Genomic DNA, 20,786 nt, shown 5'->3' with positions numbered 1-20,786 from the left:
CAACTGTTTCAAAATAAAAGTCATCAGTACCATAATTCCCTATTTAATAATTTGACTATTTAAACTATCCATTTTCATGCACTCGTAATTCCCTGGAATTACTTTCTCTTCTGTTGCAATTAGTTTTAGGTTGGGTGATTTCTTCTCATAGATTGCCTAGACTATAGTCATGGGAAGGACTGTTGTTCTACTGTTCAACAAAATGCCTAGGCCAAGCAGTTCTCACCAAAAGACAAGCATATATCAGCAGTATATCAGTGCCAACTGTGTAGAGTGGGGGGTGTTTGGACCACTCTTTAGTGCTGAATTGCACTCAATACTTTATCTGCTAATGATCTACACTTGAGAACTAAACTGGCACTCAAGACCATAAGAAGTTCCCCATGTACCTATTCTGTTTCAAAGATATGAGTCAGGGCATGTTTGAAATTACTGTGAAGTTTATTTTACAGTGTACAGATGTAATTATGAAAGAATTGTTTATTTATCAGAATTTGTTTTGTTGTGCTATAAAGATCTGTATACATATATTTTTTTATAAAAGCCTTTTTCACTTACAGGTTGAAATAACTCTCAAAGGATTTTGAGGAATAAAAGCAAACTCAGTTTCCACAAGCTTTCAGGGGAGATCAGCAGACCTGTGGAACAAGGTTCGATGGATGTCCCACAAGACATTGTGCATGTTCAAGCTCCATTGCTGAAGCTTTTGTAAACATACTGCAGTAGTGGCCTTTGCACAGTGCACAGTTCTCTGTTGTCCTCGTCTTGCTGAAGAAAGTCACCTTAGTCACGTTTATCCAACATGACTAAACAGGGAAGCTACTGTACATCAGACACGTAACTGAAGCGCTCCGTTTGCATTGCATCTGCTGCAACAATTAGCGTCCACTATAATCAACGGAGGTAGCTACACCAGACGCGATAGCGGCGCATACATTCAAAATAGAAATGGACGAGACTTATGAAATGGATTTTGCGCATTGCGAACGGAACGCTTCAGTTACACGCCTGATGTAACTTCTCTGCAACATACATAAATTATTTCAAGGGCCAGTTTCCCCAGAACAATTCAGGGTTAAATGCCTTTCTCAAGGGCCCAACGGTGAAAGCTGGGAATTGAAACCTTCGACATTTCTGGCCACTGCTTGCTAGCGCAGTGTCTTAGCCCCTATGCTACCACGGGGCTCAAGGTGTCACAGTTAAGTGTCCCTTACAGATCATGCCACTTCTGTGGCTGTTCTCTCGGCTCTGTCTCTGCCTGCCTGCCTGCCTCTCACTCGGCCTGGGCTCAGCTGGGGTGAGGGTCATGAGGAGGTGTGTCCATCTGAGAGGTTGTCCAGGGTGTCCGCAGAGCTGGAGCAGGTGAGTGCGGGGTAGGGCCGCGGCTGGTCCAGGTTGACGTACATGGGCATGAGGCCGATGTAGTGCTCGCCCTCCAGGCAAGACAGGATCTCCTGCACCACCTGCACCAGGGCGTGGAAGTTGGGCCGCGACTCCGGCTCAGGGGCCCAGCACTGCAGCATCACCGAGAACCTGCACAAGCACGAGCATACAGTAAGCAGTCAGGGATGCCTGGAAAGTCATACGCAGGATATGAAGATGGCAAAAAATCACATCAATCAAGACAAACTGAAGATCATCAGTGATCTACTATCTGTAACTGTTGGATTGATTTTGTGTGGGTGATGTCGACAGAGATAAAGTCAGTCTTACAGTGCAGTAGGACAGTACTGAGGTTGAGGCAGTCTGCGGCCTTTCAGCAGGTAGTGGGAGATGTCATAGGGGTCCACTTCCGGGTAGGGGCTTGCTCCTCGGGTCAGCAGCTCCCACATCAACACCCCAAATGACCACTGCCATACACACACAACACACAATCACCAACTGTTGCTCACTGCACTCATAAAAGGGCGTGTGCATGAATGAGGGCATGCATGAGTCATAGTACAAGTCAGAGGGTGTGTCTGTTTGTGTCTGCATTTGTCTGTGTTCTGGCATGTACAGTGTGTTTCCATGTTCAACGTGTGGAGCACGGGAACCACTATCCCTACAACAAATACTGTACCACATCAGATTTCGTTGTGAACTTCTGCGTCTGAAGACTCTCCAGGGCCATCCATTTGACAGGCAGCTTGGCCTTCTTATGGTCCTGGATGCTGTAGTACTCCTTGTCGAAGACGTCGCGTGCCATGCCAAAGTCAGCCACCTTCACAGTGAACGACTCATCCAGCCTGCCAGGGAGTTTATAATGAGCAATCAGTACTGTAGCTGCACACAGCAACCATTAAGAGGGACAACATCCGTCTGGTGATGAAAATAAGTCAGATTTTCCCACATGTGTGACCAATTATCCCTTCAGGTCATCAGCAGGGTGGGATATTTACCCATTTATTGGGTTTAGAAGGTTTTGCACCAGCAAGAGTTCTCTACTGGATTTTGCACCCGCAAAACGACTATTCTAGCAAAACTGTACAAAGACCTTGAATCTTTTATTCATGACCTCATTCATTTTATTGTGTTTTCTGGCCACTGACGCCTCATGGAAATTTGCACACTGCCAAACCACTACATTTTCGGCAGCTAATGATGTCAAAGCAAGTACAGCATAAATATAGCAGGAGCGCTGCAGGTGCTGTTGAACTCGTGCCTGTTGCGCCTTGTGGGTGATGACTCACATGCAGTTGCGTGCTGCCAGGTCTCGGTGCACAAACTTTTTCTGCGCCAGGTACTCCATCCCCTTGGCAACCTGCAGGCCAAAGCCAATCAGGTCCTTCACGGTAGGGTTCTGAGCAGAGGAAACAGGAGCTCTTAAAGGGATATTCCGCCATTTTTGGAAATACGCTCATTTTCCACCTCCCCTCGAGCAAAACAGTCGATATTTACCTTGTTCCCGTTCATCCAGCCATTCTGTGAGTCTGGCGATACAACTTTTAGCTTCAGCCTAGCATAGATCATTGAATCGGATTAGACCATTAGCTTCTCGCCTGCTAGCTTCATGTTTAAAAGTGACTAAGATTTCTGGTAATTTTCCCATTTAAAACGGGTCTCCTCTCAAGTTAGAAAGTGCAATAAGACCAACTGAAAATGAAACCTGCCGTTTTTCTAGGCTGATTTGACATGGAACTACACTCTCATCTGGCGTAATAATCAAGGCAACTTGCAAACGTACCATAGGCGCAGTGATATCTTACGCAGCATCTGAAAATAGTCCCCATAGACAACAAGCAGTAGTAGTGCCAGTAGCTGCAAGTTGCCTTGATTATTACGCCAGATGAGAGTGTAGTTCCATGTCAAATCAGCCTAGAAAAACGGTAGGTTTCATTTTCAGTTGGTCTTATTGCACTTTCTAACTTGAGAGGAGACACGTTTTAAATGGGAAAATTACCAGAAATCTTAGTCACTTTTAAACATGAAGCTAGCAGGCGAGAAGCTAATGGTCTAATCCGATTCAATGATCTATGCTAGGCTGAAGCTAAAAGTTGTATCGCCAGACTCACAGAATGGCTGGATGAACGGGAACAAGGTAAATATCGATTGTTTTGCTCGAGGGAAGGTGGAAAATGAGCGTATTTCCAAAAATGGCGGAATATCCCTTTAACCAAACACATTCTATCACAGGTGTGGCGAACTCTTAGTTCATACCTGTACATGAATGTGGAAAATATACTGCAGTAAAAACAAATTACGTGACCACATATAACACGTAAGTGCTTTTGAAACCAAATAAGAAACCTGACATAACTAGCATGTTGCATGTTTTGCGATAGGAGCTATACTTTATAATGTGCATTAACAATGTCAACATGCAATAACTGTTTATTGCAATTTATAGCAATTTTCCTTTTGAAATAAACTAGCATTGATGCTTTCTAATGTAACCCTTGTACTCCCCGCTGAAGTGACAACACTGATCTGACTTGAGATCAGGGTGTTTTCGTCAGAGCAAATCTACTGACTCCAAACCACAAATGTAAAGTTCTGATCAACCTCTGCCACCCCAGCTTACCCGCTGCTCACTGCGGATGAAGTGGCGCAAGTCGCCATGCTTCATGTAGGGCAGCACAACAACGGGGAGCCCTTCCTCCGGCAGGAGGATGCCCAGCAGACTGAGCACGTGCTGGTGGTGGAAAGCCCTCATGATGATGCCTTCACGCAAAAACTGTTCCACCTCCTCCAGGTCCGTTATTCCTGTCACACACACACACACACACACACACACACACACACACACATACACACACACACACACACACACACACACACACACACACACACACACACACACACACACACACACATACACGCATCATTTTGACCCACAATTACAATCAAAGTTATTGCAACTTGACTTCAATTATTATCACTTGTTATTTTACGGCTCTTCACAATGCAAGTAGAACACTCCATTGACTTGAATGGGATTTCCCAAAGTTCTACCTGTCATTATTTTCAGCTAGAGGACATCTGAAAAAATAAGTACCTCCGCTTCGCATCGGGGTCCGGTTTGCCCGGTCGGTACTTATTTTCCCGATGATGACCAGAGTATACATTATCGCTTATTTAATTAATGAATTGATCATTGTTTTTTTTTTTTTGATTACCCATCATTGCAACATTACATTCATGCTCAGGTCTATTTACAGAAATTAACAATAATTAGACAATTAAAAGCCACATATCAGGCACTCACTGGTCAGTGATTTCACAGCACAGTGGATCTCCTGATCATGATCATCTTTCAGGAAGCCATGGTACACAGTTCCAAAGTGACCTGATCGAGACAAATACATAAGTGTTTATAGTCTTAGTTGAGTTCATCAACTAATTCTGATGCTTTATTCTGTTGTTTAAAAGCCCCCCCGTTTAAAAGATCAGTGAAGGTACTTTACCCTTTCCGATGACCTGGCCATAATCTACAGTGAGCTTCTCAGCGGGGATCAAGACATCCTTCACCTCCTCCAGAAGGTCCTCCTTCACCTTCACAGAGACATCGCCCGGCAAGAGCAGTGGCAGGGAGGCACTGCTAAAGGCACCGGCGTACGCCAGGCCATGGAACGCCAGCGGGGGAGGGGCACCTGATGTGGGGCTGTGAGATAGATCTGAGGGCGAAGGTGAGAGTGAGTTGGAGACTGTAAAAGACAGCCAGAGGCTCAGCAAACACAGGCAGTATAGCCCTGTAACAGCATGCCTATCAAGTGGTGCTATGACACTGAGCTCCATAATAATATAATGGAGATCTACAAACTTGTTCATAAAGCCACCAGCGATCATTTCATCATGCAATCATCCTATCAATGGGTAAATCAAGCAATCGTGTGTTTAGCTGCATGTCACCTCTTCTATAATCACCCATTAGCATCGCGTCTTGAACTGATGCACCACCTCGACTGGAGAAACGGGATAACCGGCGTTCAATGGCAGCTGTCAAGTGAGGAAAAAAAACATGTATTAGTCTCCACACTGTTCATTTTAACACCTTTTCAATTTACTTATTTTTATTTTATTTGAATATAATTAGTTTTATTTTGTACTGCACTTTGGTCAGTGAACGCTGTGTTTAAATGTGCTTTATGAATAAATTGTACTTACTTACTATGTTTTTAAATACAGTATGTACACAATACCCCAAGAGAGCGCCCAAGCGCTAAAGAGCTAACAGCTCAATCCCTCTATTGTACAGACCTATTGCACAATATCGTGCCAGTTTGACCATGCTGAATTCCTTCACTCTATAAAATGCAGCTCGTGCAGCAACTTGGCTTGTGCTGACAAGCAGTCTCCTGTGACCTCAACATTACAGCACCTTGTTAAGTTGCATCTGAGCAGAGTATAAAAGCTAGGTGCTAACAGAGTCAATGTTTATCATAAAACTTCACAGTAATGTGCCGTGTTTCAGCTTGCACTTCACGCATCGCTTCAACAAATTCCAGTCACAGCTTTAAGATGCTCTGGAAGTTCTAGTGCTAGAGGTACTGTTACTATATTTCCAAATCCTCACCCTTTTTCTTATTTTTCCTCAAGGTGTGCATGATGAGGAAGGCCAATGCTGCCCCCACTAGCAGGGCTATGATGATGCCACACACAATAGCAGCAACTGCTTCGTTCCGCGCATACGCCACCCACCCCACTTCATGAACCCAGCCATTCACTATTATCTGTAAAAGAAGTAAGGAAAGACATAGACTTAGGTTGAAAATGTCCACTGGGCATTACATACAAGTGCTCCCTGTGGTGTAGAATTCAGCCAAAACAATGGTACCCTCTAGGTTTTTTATACCAAAATATTAGTTACATATATGGACTGATAAATAGCTGACTGGTTAAACAATCAAGATATTGTAATACAGAATTCTAGTAGAGTAATATAGAAATTAAACTTTGCTTTTGTTAAAAAATAACAAAATGTGTTTCTTTAAATCAGAAGAAATCAGTATGTGTTTACTCTTTCTGCTTAATTCCTAATCTGTGTCTGTTATTTTAACGTTTCAAACTTTTGTTGTAAAAATAGTAAAAACACAAGACATATGCAGGACATTGTTTTTTTTTTGCTATTTTGATCTCAGATTTCCGATCTAGTTCAATCTGCAGTGTGTAAGGGAGATTAGAGCCGGAGTGATCAACATCCTCACCTGAACAGGGACACCCTCGGTGGGAATGATGAGGTCTTTTGGGATCCGACAGGTGATCTCATTCTCCAGGATCTGGGCATGGCAGTCCACCCCACCCAGTGTCATCTTGATTTTCATGCATTTAACAACATTCAGATGCTCATGCTGGAAAACAATGATCATCGGAATTGGACTGCAATCTTTTTTTTATATATACACTGAGAAGTCAATTTCCTTCAAAAAACTACACACACACACACACACACACACACACACACACACACACACACACACACACACACACACACACACACACACACACACACACACACACACACACACACACACACACACACACACACACACACACACACACACACACACACACACACACACACACACACACACACACACACACAGTATCCCCATACAACAGAATACCATATACCCATTCATCTTTTGGAATGCTACGGTTCAGGCTGAATTGTGTCAAACTGAACACATCGAGGGAAAACCCATCTTACTCTACCACATAGATATATATAGGCTCTGCAACATTCATGTTTCTTTCTCAGCACAGACTCAAGTCATATGATGTTGCTCCTCGTACCACTGCTGTACTCTACCAAGACTGATCAAATACGTACGTGCAGCGAGACCTCGTCCTGGCCCGAGCTCAGCTTAAGGAGGTTGCCCTCCTGCTCGATAGGGATGGGTCGGCCGTAGGGGTGGCAGGCGAAGGCCTTCTGGTGGAGACCCCTGGCTCCGTCCATGTCCACTGACAGCACACCGTCTGACTGACACACAGGCGTCAGGCACTGCACCTCAGTGGGGCTCCCTGTGTGTATGCACTCCTGGGGTTCACAAAAAACGGACAGAGGCTCAGACCTTTCAGAGGATCAATTACTTAGTCTCACAAATGCTTTTGCTGGCAGTACAGGAGCTTTTGTATTTACAACACACTTTACGCAACAGTGATGATGTTAAAGGTGCTCTAAGAGATGTTGGTAACGTCACTTCTGTTGACGTTTAAACAAAACAGAGAGCTAGCTCGCTACAACCTCCCCCTCCTTCCCATGTCATTGAAACTGTCCTAAATGTGCATCTTGGCCCCAGCTGTGGTGCAAAAAGCCCCAAAAAATACTTAAAAATGCATCTCATCACTGACTGGCTGGAACAGTCATGTTTTTATGGTCCTGGCTGGACCAGGTTGTTTGTGTTGCTGTTTTTGGACCCTGGCTGACCACAGAGACTACGTTTATTCAGGGCATAGGCAGCTACCGGATGCCCTTTCAAAAATTAAATGTTTGTGGCAGATTTGCTGCAAACTTGTGGGTGATTTGTGGGAAACAAATGAGTTCCCAAGAAAATTTTGCCAGAACTTTGCCAATGTTGGCCGCTAGAGGTAAACTTCCAGTGAAGTTCTGGCAACAATGAGAAATTTGCCACCAGACTTAGCCACAGAACTGGTGGCAAACCTTTTGCAAATGTACTGCAACATTGCCAAAAGTTAACCGCAACTGTTCACCAGAAATCTGAAACTGTGTAACAGTGTTTAGAGCACCTTTAATGTTAAGTGACTGTTATGGCTTTCATGCACAATGATTTCAGTGATGAGCAATCAAGAATGACAAAAAAACTAGCAAAACATGGTATAGATTTTCAACATTTGAAAACTGACAAGGCTAGAGTGAGTATCCTGGTGTTTAACTATTACTGTAAGATGCTCTTACCCGAGAGGTGGTATTTGGTGAATTATTTGGTTTGAATCGGACAATTGATCTCACAACAGAGTCCAGGTTCTTGCCAATGAGTGTGATGTTGGATCCTCTTTTATAAAAGAAACAACAAATCTCAACAATTAGGTATGTCAGTGACAAGTATGACATGTGTGGGATTAGAAAGTAAGCAAGTAGGATATGCACTAAAAATGTCATGGAGCTATTTAGGTCTGATAAAACAGGGACTAGTTGGAGGATCTTTTATATTTATATATAACTATGTGTGCATGCTGCAGTACCTGTCAAAGCCACAGGCTGGCAACACCTGTGTCACCACTGGATTCTTCTTGTAGCTGAACTGCTTTGCCGTAGTGACCTCTGACATGTCGATGGTCATCTTTATGGGCACCTCTCCCAGCTGTGGTGTACCACCAGATAGGCAGAGGACAGAAGACAGAGTCCCATTGGAGGAGGTGCTGTTGGAAAAAAGAAAAATAGGCACAACTTGTATGGACACAAACTGCATTCAATTCTTATAACCATTTGTATGTGTGTGTGTGTGTGTGTGTGTGTGTGTGTGTGTGTGTGTGTGTGTGTGTGTGTGCACGCGTGTGCGCTTCTTGCAATTAAAGCATGAAATAAAAAATGTATGACATAAGCTCACTCAAATACATAAATCCTCCGACCACACTGTCTCACTGACGAGTATCACTGAGCTTTATATTGTCACTGACCTCACGCTCTTGATGGAGCAGACTTTCCCACCCAAATAGATCTGCCTTGTCGTCCCTGTGTCAAGATGGGGACCTGAGATGGACACCAATGTGCCCCCTATCTGAGGCCCATGGCTGGGGGTGATGTCTGTGATCTTTGGCACCTGATGGGAAAGACAGATAAAACTTGAGAGGGAATGTCCAAAATCACACATGCAACTTTCATCAACAAAACAGCTGAGCCTAGAAAAGAAAACAATATAAAACGTTTTTAACACCACAAAAAAAAAAAAAATTCACAGTAAGGAGAGAAACTTGCTATGACAATGCTATTACCACAAAGGAAAAGCCATCAATATGAGCCTGGCCTTGGATAGAGTACTGTCCTTCCACCTGCCCCTCATCCACTGTCAGTGTGATGGGCAAAGGCTTATCCACCTCCACCACCTCTCCACCAATCTGGCACACCAGTCTGAAAGATATCAGTGATTGGTATGATTTCATTGGCTAGACGCTGAAATAAAATGTTTTGTCCGTTTGTTGGCAAAGAATGTGTGTGTGTGTGTGTGTGTGTGTGTGTGTGTGTGTGTGTGTGTGAGTGTGTGTGTGTGTGTATGTGTGTGTGTGTGTGCGTGCGTGCATGTGTGTGTGTGTGTGGGTGTGGGTGGGGGTGTGTGTGGGTATGTGTGTGTGTGTGTGTGTATGTGTGTGTGTGTGTGTGTGTGTGTGTGTGTGTGTTGGTCTGCTTCACTGACTGGGTGCTGTTGCTCTTCCGCTGCTGCACTTTGCAGGATGTGTTGCCCACCAACACCTGGTGTGTCCTATGGCTGATCAGGGGCCTGAGGGGAGACTGAAACTCCCAGCCGCACAGAGTCAGCTCAGCCCTGCCATCACGGGTCGCAGTCCTGGGGAAAAACTGCACAAGCACAGGGGCAGAGGCTAAAGGAACGCACCAACGTTTAGGGAAATGAGCTTATTTGCCATCTACCTCAACGTTCGAACAGTTAGGGTTAGACCAGTTAGCCTATAGCTAGCCTAGAGTTACATGTAAATAGGAGCTACAGTGTATAGGCTAGCTGGTCTAACCCACTTCCAGTTAATTATGCTAATCGAGGCTAACAGTGTCAGACAGGGTTATAGCCAACACAGTGGAGAGAAGGGAATGTATCCTCTTGGAAAATAAGTGTCTTTCCCTAAAAGTGGGCGTACTCTTTAATGCTGATCTAATCTTGGAAACATGTGGTGGAACTCAGGGGAGAAAAAAACATCTGCTCAGGGTCTAAGGAGGAATGTCTGAGAGAGATAATGGTGTATCTGCCACTGACAGGATGAGTTATGTTCATCTGCCTGAAACACTTCTGGAACAGCACTCCTGTCCATATGAAGTGAGATATTACCATTCTGGCAACAGACTTAACTTTGTAAATGAAAACAGTCAGAAATGCATGAACAGGATAACTAATTACACATTTAGTTGAGTTCTGTTTTCCATATACATTATGGCCAATGAACAGTTTCACTAAACTGTGGGAAAACAACCCTTTGAGAGAGACAGATTGAGTGACTCATACTGAATCAATTTGAACTTGTCCTTGAGGCGTAGAGGTGTGTCCTACTGAACAGAAGTCCTACCTCTGTGATGATGGGTGGACACGTGTGGTTCCTCCACTGGGTGGCGCTGGTGTTGCACTGGCTCTTCAGGGCACAGCGGCCCCCACACCAGCCACAGCCCATGAAGTGGGGAGCCCCCAAACACAGCTGACAGTTGGGGAAATGAGCGCAGCCTGGACCAGTGGGGGACACACTCAGCAGCTAAATAACAATAACAATAACAACACATCACTCAATACACGTAAACAGTAATCATGCCAGTCGCTTTGAAAAGTATCAGCCAATCTAAAGGACAAGTTCATGAGTCATTTACGAGACTATGTCAGGTCATGTTTGTGGGGTGGAGATGAAGGAGCAGAGGGGGATTTCTCAGATGATTTAATCCAAAGCAGCAACGACTTGCAAAAGCCAGTTCAGGAATCAAACTTGACCCATGAAAACATGGCATGGTCAACCACGCCAACCACCCACCAACCTACTGTGAGTGTGCACTCACTCACTCACACACACACACACACACACACACACACACACACGGCCCATGTAAGTAAATATAGGCCTACCTTGTTTCCGACTACAAACAGCAGGGAGTCCTCCGACTGGATAGCATTGGTGCGGGACACGGGCTCTCCTTCACTAAGAGAGTAGTTGGCAAAAATGATGGCATTTGTTCTCCTCAGGACCAGCTGTGAGGACCAAACACACATCAGATTCTAACAACTGACCTCTCCATTTCCAAATAGGACACAAAAGTGGGCCAAATCTCTACTATGACCTAATGGAATGGGATTTCTTGCTAAAACCTAATCTGAGATCAAAGATAAACTACTCATGTATTTATTAACTGAAACAAAAAGTACCCATAGCCAAAAGAACAACTGACATATTCTGATTCTTCCCAACCACACATAAAATCACTTATATTTAACCAAAGTTTATGAATAAACACTTTTGAGGACTGAGGTTTTACATTCACACAGCCCCTATTTCAGAAATGACTGTTACCATAGTGATCAAGCATGGAAAAGAGCGTGTCCTTCCTGTGGCCTGTCCTGTGGTTCAGCTTGCTCATTTTGTACTTTTTGTTCTTACTGCAATTATAATAGGACAGTCCAAGGGGACCAGGCATCTTCCAAAACAGATCAATTTAACGTTCCAATGCTTCGTCAGATACTACTGTCACAGAACAAGGCATGTTCACAGTTTATTGGCTTCGGTGGACATTCACAGAGTTCAGAGGACTTCGGTTTTCAGCCGACTGACCCCAAAAGCCGTCAGTAGGTGCACTCTTAAAACAAATGAGTTGAAAACAACACAACTTCCGTTGTTCTTTTTAACACATCTCTGTGTCCAGATAGGGACGACACAGTTTGTGCTTCCAACACATTTGTTTGAAGAGTGTGTTCCTACTGCCCTTGTAGAACCCTCAGTAGGTGTTCCTACCTGTAGAAGTCTCCCGTTCTCAGTGCCAATGTGAGCTACGGTCACGTTGCCTATGGTGGTCACCAGCAGCGAGGTGAGAAGGACGTCCTTCAGCTGTCCGTTGAACAAGTCCGATCTTCTAAACGGTTTAGCCACCAGGGTGGGTTGTAATTTGCAGCTGTCGTCTGCATTCTGTACCAGAAGAAACAGAGGCAAAAACGTCAAAAATACTGTAAATTTAGTTAAGATAACAAGAGTGTATATGCCAGAATTGGCAAGTACTATTGTAGAAAAAAGCAGTGTTGATGTTCAATATTCTATATTAATCAATAATATGTTTTTACATTCCATGTTATAGTGCTTCAGACTATTTTGGGGATCTCCATCCAAAATAATTGCAAAATTTCTATACTCCTAAATTTAGATATTTTAAGGCTTTAACGATAGTTCTGAGCATCTGATTTTAAAATATGAATGCATAACCTGCAAACCATATAATTCAGGGCAATTTATTCAAGGCCATGGGAAATATTGCATTTTCCTCTATCAATCTGAGGCTGACTGTTTTTTTTTAATTATTATTATTAATTTCAGTCTTCTCTCATTCAGTTTCTACTAGCCTCATCTGAAAAGCACTTTGGGCCAACTGTGACTTGCTAGGCCATGCAGTCTTAGAAAAAAATCACACGAGTGAATAGTCCGGTGACTCATGGTTGGAATTTGTTTCCAACACTTTGTGATTTCCAACACGCATTGTGACAGGCACTAACTATGAAATCATTAATCCAACCTTACCAATCACATTCATCAGAGTTTTCAAAGTTCCTTCTTACTTTGCTTAAACTTTACAAACGGACGATAAACAGCATCAATAGTCAGCAAACAATGTATGTGGGTCTACCTTTGCTGTATATAAATGTATGCATTTTTCCAACTACACTTTTTGATGTCTGCAGATGTTCTGTTTCTGCTTATCACAACAATTTTCGGTTTCGTCTTCTCCTCTCATCACTGATAGGCCTGACATTTTTCTTTTCTGAGGCAAACGGTTATGAACTATGGGGTTCCAGATTAAATCTCCCTGAAAGAAGATCCAGGTGGGCAGGCCCAGGCTAATGCCGTCCATGGCTCAAACGGAATGTCCATGGACGAGGTTTCCCAATGAGCCGATGAATCACACAGGAACCAAGGTGTGCATCTCTGAGCCAGATGGAGTTGTGAATCAAGTGAGCGTTCAGGTTCACTTCCCAGTTCCCACACATACTGAGAGCTGTTGATGCATTCATGCACATTACATGGAAAAAAACTTTTTAACTGGTGGGAAACTGTGGGAAGAGTTTCCTTACAGAGTTGCCAGGTTGTGGGCTTGTCGTCACTTTTGTCATCACGTTGTAGCTCATTTGTAGTCCCTGTGGACTTTCATGTCAAACTATTTTAATGTGAACTTGGAAATTTGCTGTTTTTGACACTTGAAAGCTACACATCCTTCTTTCCCAGGCGTAACACCATGTGTTTTTATAACACCATGCTTTTAAGCAAATGCAGTTTTCGTTTAGTGAGTGTATGTTTTAACCTTTGTTGTAACCCTGATATTCCCAGATGGCTTGAACGCACCATGAGTTAACAGACCCCACCACAAGCTGTAGCTGCCATCCCTGCATATAGAGGGACCTGGACTATCATCATTAAGTTCCTGCCGTCACACAATAGACTTATCTACATCTTCCACATGCACATTACATTTACATTTATGCACTTAGCCAACACTGCTGTCCAAAGTGACTTACATATGTCAATTACAAGGGCCATTTTACCTGGGGCAACTTGTAGGGGCTGAGTGCCTTGCTCAAGGACACAACGGCGGAAGCTGGGAATTGAACCCACAACTTTTCGGGCTACTAGCATGCTAGCCCAGCTCCAACCACCCAATACAAATGCATACACCATGCATGTATACTCGAAAAGATGAAACTGACAAAATCTCTGAGCTGGCCACTTTATTTACAGGAAGAGGGACTTGGTAGCTGAGGAAACAGCAATTGTCCCTCTTCTCGCTGGACGGGAAGCGTGTGCTCAGGGAATACCTTAGTGATTTCACCACTAATTATAGGAGGCTGAGCTGTGTGAGATGCTGGATCCTGTGCTGTGGAAGCTAAAGATATTACTTCTACTTGGACATGTAAATACCTGATGACTTGCTAAACATGAAAGCTCTATTTTTACATGTACACCTAAGCTCCTAACAACTTGACAGCATCTGTTGCCATTGAAGCATGACTTTGTAGCTCCCTATATTCAACATGTATCTTTCATTGCATGCTTGCTTGTGGTGTAGTCTACCATATTTGTAAGTCACTTTACATTTGTCAAAAGCCTTGATATAAATTTCTGTTAATAAATTATGGGTAGATGGTGTCAGCTTAAAAATGAGTATTGTCCCATCGTTTTGTTTCATGCATTTGTTTTTTTACTCCAGAGCAATCCAAATCAAAATCACACACTTGTGTATGGAGTTCTGGGGATTTATGGTGAAAAATGTTGTCAGAGTTTTGTTCACATTCAATACAAGTGGAGCGCTGCAGGGTTGTGTGTTGTGACAACATTGTGACATTGGCAACATTGTGTCATGTGAAAGCCAATTTCTTACAGCCTTCACCTCAGATTGCCAAACTACTGGACCTGTTTTCACAGACACATGCGCGCACACACGCACACACATGCACACACATAAACACACACACACACACACACATACCAATGTGCACACTCACACACCACTCCCTCTCTCTCCCTGTCTCTTTCTTGTCTTCCACCTGAACGTTTATCTGATTTACCTCTCAGAAATACTTGGCCCTCAATCTCAGTTTCTGATTCCAGGCTGTAAATTCATATCCACAAAATTCCAAACTGTAACTTCACAAAAACGTTTGGACTATCTCAGGGGGAAAAGGCCAAAAATTCCCCTGTGCATGGAATGTTCTCACAAGATATTATATGGTTCATGTGAGGTTAAAAAGGGAAATGCCCACAACTGTCTAAAGAATCTACAAACATTCTGAGATACATTTTGAGATGTTCTTCCATTATGTACTTCCGTTAGCAATGACTGCACTGATGGTACAGAGTGTCGTGGTGAGCTGAGTTAAACGAGTTTGTCATTATATACACAGTGATGCAACAACCGTCATTTCCTGTTGTTGTGCTATTTGTTACATTTTCCCTAAGCCAAAGCTATTAGTTCACTAAAACAAACACTGACAAAGTACCCTATCATGAAATATTTGATCAAGCTGCATGGGTCAAATGAAAGTCAAGTGGTAAATTGCAGCAAAGGCAAAGGACAGACACCACCATTTCACGCCCATTAATTAAACATAATACATAAAGTACCCATTGATCTTATTGTAACAACAAAATACATATTTCCTTTTGTTTGAATGATGACACTTTGACTTCACTGACAAATCTTTGTGCCTGAAAAGATTAGGGCTTTCCTGAGCTTTTCTGCTTCTAGAGTCAGGAAGAGAGGCCAAAATGTAAACTTCACAATGTAAACATTTCAGAGTATAGTAAGTTAGATGAGTCATGGATGAATAACGTGCGTTGGTAAGTGTTCTATATGATAACACACAACATGGCTCTTCCTGTGTTTCATGGCCCCTGCTAGCAACCCTATGCCATATAACAAGACAAGACCCATAAAAAGGTCAAAGCGTCTTCTTCAAGAAGTGCGGCGGGGAGAAGAAATTTACAACGGAAAGTTTCCCCGTTGAGTCACAACATGCGCGTGTCCTGAGGGTGTGTTGGGGTGGGGGTGGGATCCAGGGGGAGAAAAGTGTCTAGGCTATTTATCCATTACACGTGTATTTACACGAACCCCACTACCTCTCAAACAACCATTTTGACTGTAACAGGATGATACAAGATACAGAATGATTGCAGATAAAATCCACTTCCTGCTATTGAAAACAACTAAAATGCCCTGTCATTATCCACCATATCAATTCCATAAAACATGAAATAACTTGCCATCTACGGACTATAGTTAATATACTGATATCTGTCATATCTCACATTTCTGAATGAGTCGGTTAATTAAGTTGGTCGCTGCTTAATGTTGACTTACTGTATTGAACAACTTTTAAGCACATCACATGACATTCATAACAAACTGATTTTCAGTATCAGTTAAACTGGAAGGAGTCAACTGCAGTGCTTTATAAAAACTGACCAAATATGGAATTACTTAATCAGGCTCTTTCATCTCATCGACAGCCCACAAACTCAACATTCTTGGGAGAACTATACATGACCCTGAACTGTGTCAGTCCTCTGCTGCGACATCTAAAAATGACAGACAGCTCATAAGGATATGGCTGGCTGCTCCTTCCTATTGAACCTTTTGATTTCTGTATGCTGTTGATTAGAGACAAGCAGGTACAGTAGGCTATATGTGGCGCACCTGGCTGACTGTGCATGGGTGAGACATACAGTAGGGCTGCAATTAATGACACACTGTGCAAGATTTTCACCTTTGTGAAGCCATGAACATGAACATGGTACATGGTGAACTTGAAATAGACTAATCTTTCATGTAGCATAGCTATAGCAAGTTGTTACCGAAAACACCAGCCATGGAACTTCAAGAACGGTGGCTCGCCAAATCTTGCGAGAATCGTGAAACAGCTCTTAGGAGTTGTTCATTTTTCACCTCCACAATAAAAGCATTTTTTTTGTATTGTTCTATTTGTTTTTCGTAGTTAATGGTGTTAAATAACAGTGATCTTAATATTGACCAAAATAATCATGATTATGATTTTTGCCATAATCGAGGACCCCTACTTGGACATACCTCGTGAGGGCAGTTCATGCAAGGCTGATACTGGCCAAGTCCTCTGGAGAGCTGTTCGGTGCTGGCCTTGCAGCAGTCCTCCACGCCGTCGTCGATCTTCTTGTTGATGGCGCTGACAGGGAAGGCGCACAGCGAGGACTGGCGCAGCGGCCTCCCCTTCGCATCGGTCTTGGCGAACACGCCGTACAGGATGGGGTCCCCAGCCTTGACCCCCAGCTCCATCGCCAGCACCTCCCCAGCCTTGCTGAAGTGGGCTGCCTGCAGGGAGTTGTACTCTACGTCCGCGTAGTTCCCGTTCGTCCTCCTCCTCCTCCGTTTGGGCTCGTAGCGGCACTCGAGGACGATCTCGCGGTACAGCAATGCCTCGCTGTCCCTGTCCGGGATTCGACCCAGCCGCGTCTGGAAGTGTGAGTCCACAGAAGCCGGGTCCTCCCTCTGCACCGACAGGAAGTACACATGCTTCATGGAGCGGAAGGTGTAAATATAATCGATGGGGTAGGAATCCTGCAGCTTTGGGAGCACTGTCAGGTTACCGACCGTCATCTCAAAACCATCTTCAGTTGACAGTGGCCTATACACTCCTATGGAACGCCGACCATAATGGCTGGCCACAGAGCTGTTAACACTGCTGGCAACAAAGAAAAACACTGTATGTCCATCTTCAACAATGCTGACCTGCGTCCCGAGAGGACTAGCAATACAGGAGGGACAGAGGGATGGCGAGTTGTTCTCCTTATTAAAGTAACATTTGATAGGCGAAGGTTCATCGTCTTCATAAAGTTCATAGGCATGGCAAACTCCATGCTGAGTGCTGCCACAGGTGTATAGGAAGTCGTAGTACAGTGTTGGGTCCAGCACCAGCACTTGGTTGTCTGTGTCCTGAGGTGATTTAGGGTCCACATCAAAGCCACAGTTGCAAGTCTGACATTCAGGGCTTCCCACTGGGCCAGTTTGGACCTGCCATTTCTTTACAAAGTCATAAGTCACAGTCTCAAGGAAGTTTCGTGAGGCCACATAAATCTCCTTCAACCTATGATTGATCAGTATGTTTTGAATCGGTCCAGTCGTATTAAACTGGTAGCGAGGTGAATAGGCGACAGAGAAGTCCACAGCTTTCCGAGGAGCACAAGGGCAGGCTTGGAGGGCAAAGGTCACATGAATCTGGAGGCATGCTACCAGCACAGAGACCCACTGGATCATCTCCACTTGAAGAGGTCTTTTAGCAGCCAGTAGTTAGCACAGTTTTCTGGAACATTCCAGGAAAGTTCAACAGGGTGCCTAAATCGAGGAAAAGAAGAGAGTTATATTTGCAGGCTTACTATTGACCTATTGACAGTGATCGACATTTCAACAGCCACATGAAAGCAATAACTTATGAAAAATACTGCCAAAGATAGAGGTCTTATGTGAAAACATGATTTAGAACAACTCATTCATTATGCCTTTGTCTCCAGCAGTATTGATTACTGTAATGCATTTCTCACAGGCCTTCCTAAATAGACCATCAAACAGCTTTAGGAGATGAGACGCTGATGCAGCAGCAGGAATTCTCCTGAAAACTAAAAGAACTGACCACATTGCTCCAAACAGTTAAGTCCACTGGTTTCTAGTAGGTCACAGAACTGACGTTGAAGCACTAGTGCTCTTGGGTGTCAGGAGAAATACTGTTCAAACTAAACATGGTGAAGCAACTATGCGATTAAGCTGGAATCAAAAATGCCCTCAAAATTTAGCTAGTTTTAAATTGAGACCTAAGACCAAGACTGTTCTCAAATAAACTACTAACTTCTACTAACTAATCAAACACATTTCCTTTTAATCAGATGCACTCTTTTAATTTACTTTGTGTCTTGTTTTTTAAATCATTCTATTATACTATGTTACTTTTCAAACTATAGACCTGTTATGCTTTTATTCACTATTATGTATTTGCTTTAAGTAAACCCTGTATCTAAAAAACTTGCCCTGCCTTTCCTAACAACTACAGGATTCCAACACTCCAAACAGACTGCCTAAGTAGGCCCACGTCTTCAAACGCAATATTGGGCAATGATGGTACAATGCGTTATTTCTTTACCTCATAATAATTTGCATTGTAATAAGTATCAGTTGGATTGGATCACAGAAAATAAAGACACACTATATTCTTGACACACTATATTCTCTATCTATGGTCTATTGTGTGCATAGTTTTACTGACAATCAAATTGTCCTTTTGATGCCAACAGCATCCGTTTTACACAGGTTGGGATGGGATCGTGGGACATTCACTCTATGGCACCTGGTAGAAACCCCTCCCGAGAACGGCTCACCCAACCAAGTTATGGGCATGTTTACACGGACCTCTTCTTGTTCGACTGAACAAAACTTGATCAAGGACAGTTCATGACAAGCGTATTGTGACTTAAACAGACTTACAAACATTAAGCTAGACTAGTTTAATTAATCGCGCGTAATTGTGCATGAGGCTTTGGAAATTATCCACGATTCATTCATAGTTTGGTATTTAGTAATCCAAACTTAGAAGACTCTAGCACACAAGAATACACATTTGTAACATTGCCAACTAAATCTAACAAAAGGGACACGTCCAAATGTACCTTGTTTGTTAACAGGTTCAGTCTCACGAAACGACTCCAATGCAGAATTGTACGCTCCATACCTGTAATGTGACAACACATTCCATATTCCCCAGAGTAAATTATGTTGTCTACGGACAAAATGTGGTCTTCAAATTGTGATGACCTCAGGTATCCTTCGTCGACATCATGTTCTATGTCAATTTCATGTCGGTGACTTCGAAATCTCAGAAAATAACGCGTCGTATGCTCAGCCCCTCTTCAACCAAGCGTCGATTGAGGAAGTAATGGAACAGATTGCACAACCCATTTTTTTTTTACGAAATGAGGTGCGTGTCCAGAACTTTGAATTGGCATCACAGCTAGCACTGGTTTCTGTAAGTGAAGTCTTGTTTGTCACACAATAATGGCTTTGCCTAACACAGTTCAAATAGTAGGCTACCTAAACTATCTTTGTCTTTTAATTGAAAATCACTTATGACCCTATCAACAAAGCGTATCCATCTTTGGCATTGCATTCTTAAACAATTTGCTCTTTGGCTACACCACCAATATTGATATCGGTAGGCTATTGAACTCTTTCTGTTACACACCGATTTGATGACAATGCCTTTTAAGCAGGGTTTGACCTGAGGGAAGACCTGTGGCAATGTCAACATCTGCTGCCCCAGACATCTGAGAAGTCAAGACACGTTTTCGTGAGAGAGGGGAATGTAGTTACTGTCTTGCAACCATAGCTTGGCCCTCTACATAGATTCCAAGGGAGGCTAACTAGACTGTGAAGTGACAGTTGCTTGTATGTATAGGTAAGCAGACAGAGGTGGGCGCAAATACATCAAAACTATTTTGTTACAAACTACAGATACTGACTCATGAAATGTAAAAAAACTAAAACACAATATACTGATGTGACAAAGGTATTTTTTATTTTTATTAAAGTACAATTAGTCATTTGAAAATACAAAAATACCCACACAATAATCATGGTAGGCCTACCAACTTTTAAATGAAACTTCCAGGCACATTCTTAAAAATGTATCCCAAAGGGACAAGACATACTGTATGTTCTTATTGACTGGCAGGGGGCTATCAATTCAGTAGGCCTAAAGCGGGGGCTACGAAGAAGATCTGGTTTAAAAAAAAAATCAAATCCATTAAGTGGATATCATAGGCTTGTAGTGAGAATGAGCATTAGATATTAGGTACTCACGGACATGGGGTCAAGGGTCATGGTCATATGGGGCCTTGATGTTCTCATTCAGCATCCTATCTGTATTGTTTTA

General features: G+C 43.1%; 1 protein-coding gene across 3 annotated transcripts; it reads right to left on the bottom strand.

The window, feature by feature from the left end:
• Positions 1-422: 422 nt before the first annotated feature.
• mst1ra (macrophage stimulating 1 receptor a) lies at positions 423-19,786 on the bottom strand. Of its 3 annotated transcripts, none has more exons than XM_062546243.1 (21): positions 19,525-19,786; positions 16,925-18,202; positions 12,094-12,264; positions 11,214-11,336; positions 10,672-10,851; positions 9,795-9,955; positions 9,376-9,511; positions 9,061-9,203; positions 8,626-8,802; positions 8,339-8,435; positions 7,253-7,459; positions 6,627-6,770; positions 5,996-6,152; positions 5,332-5,418; positions 4,887-5,096; positions 4,688-4,768; positions 4,004-4,185; positions 2,673-2,782; positions 2,063-2,228; positions 1,714-1,850; positions 423-1,533 (listed from the first exon to the last, which is right to left on the bottom strand). In XM_062546243.1, exons 2-21 carry the CDS (start codon positions 18,122-18,124, stop codon positions 1,305-1,307), a joined length of 4,098 nt encoding a protein of 1,365 aa, XP_062402227.1. In that variant the 5' UTR covers positions 18,125-18,202; positions 19,525-19,786; the 3' UTR covers positions 423-1,304. The 3 variants fall into 3 exon arrangements, with proteins under 3 accessions (XP_062402227.1, XP_062402229.1, XP_062402228.1); XM_062546245.1 differs by having other exon boundaries at positions 5,347-5,418; XM_062546244.1 differs by having other exon boundaries at positions 19,587-19,786.
• Between the last annotated feature and the right edge of the window lie 1,000 nt (positions 19,787-20,786).

Source organism: Sardina pilchardus, chromosome 9, assembly GCF_963854185.1.
Source record: "Sardina pilchardus chromosome 9, fSarPil1.1, whole genome shotgun sequence".
Lineage (NCBI taxonomy): Eukaryota > Metazoa > Chordata > Actinopteri > Clupeiformes > Clupeidae > Sardina > Sardina pilchardus.
The sequence above is the reverse complement of the archived record's forward strand: the minus strand, read 5'-3'. Positions and strand labels throughout refer to the sequence as shown.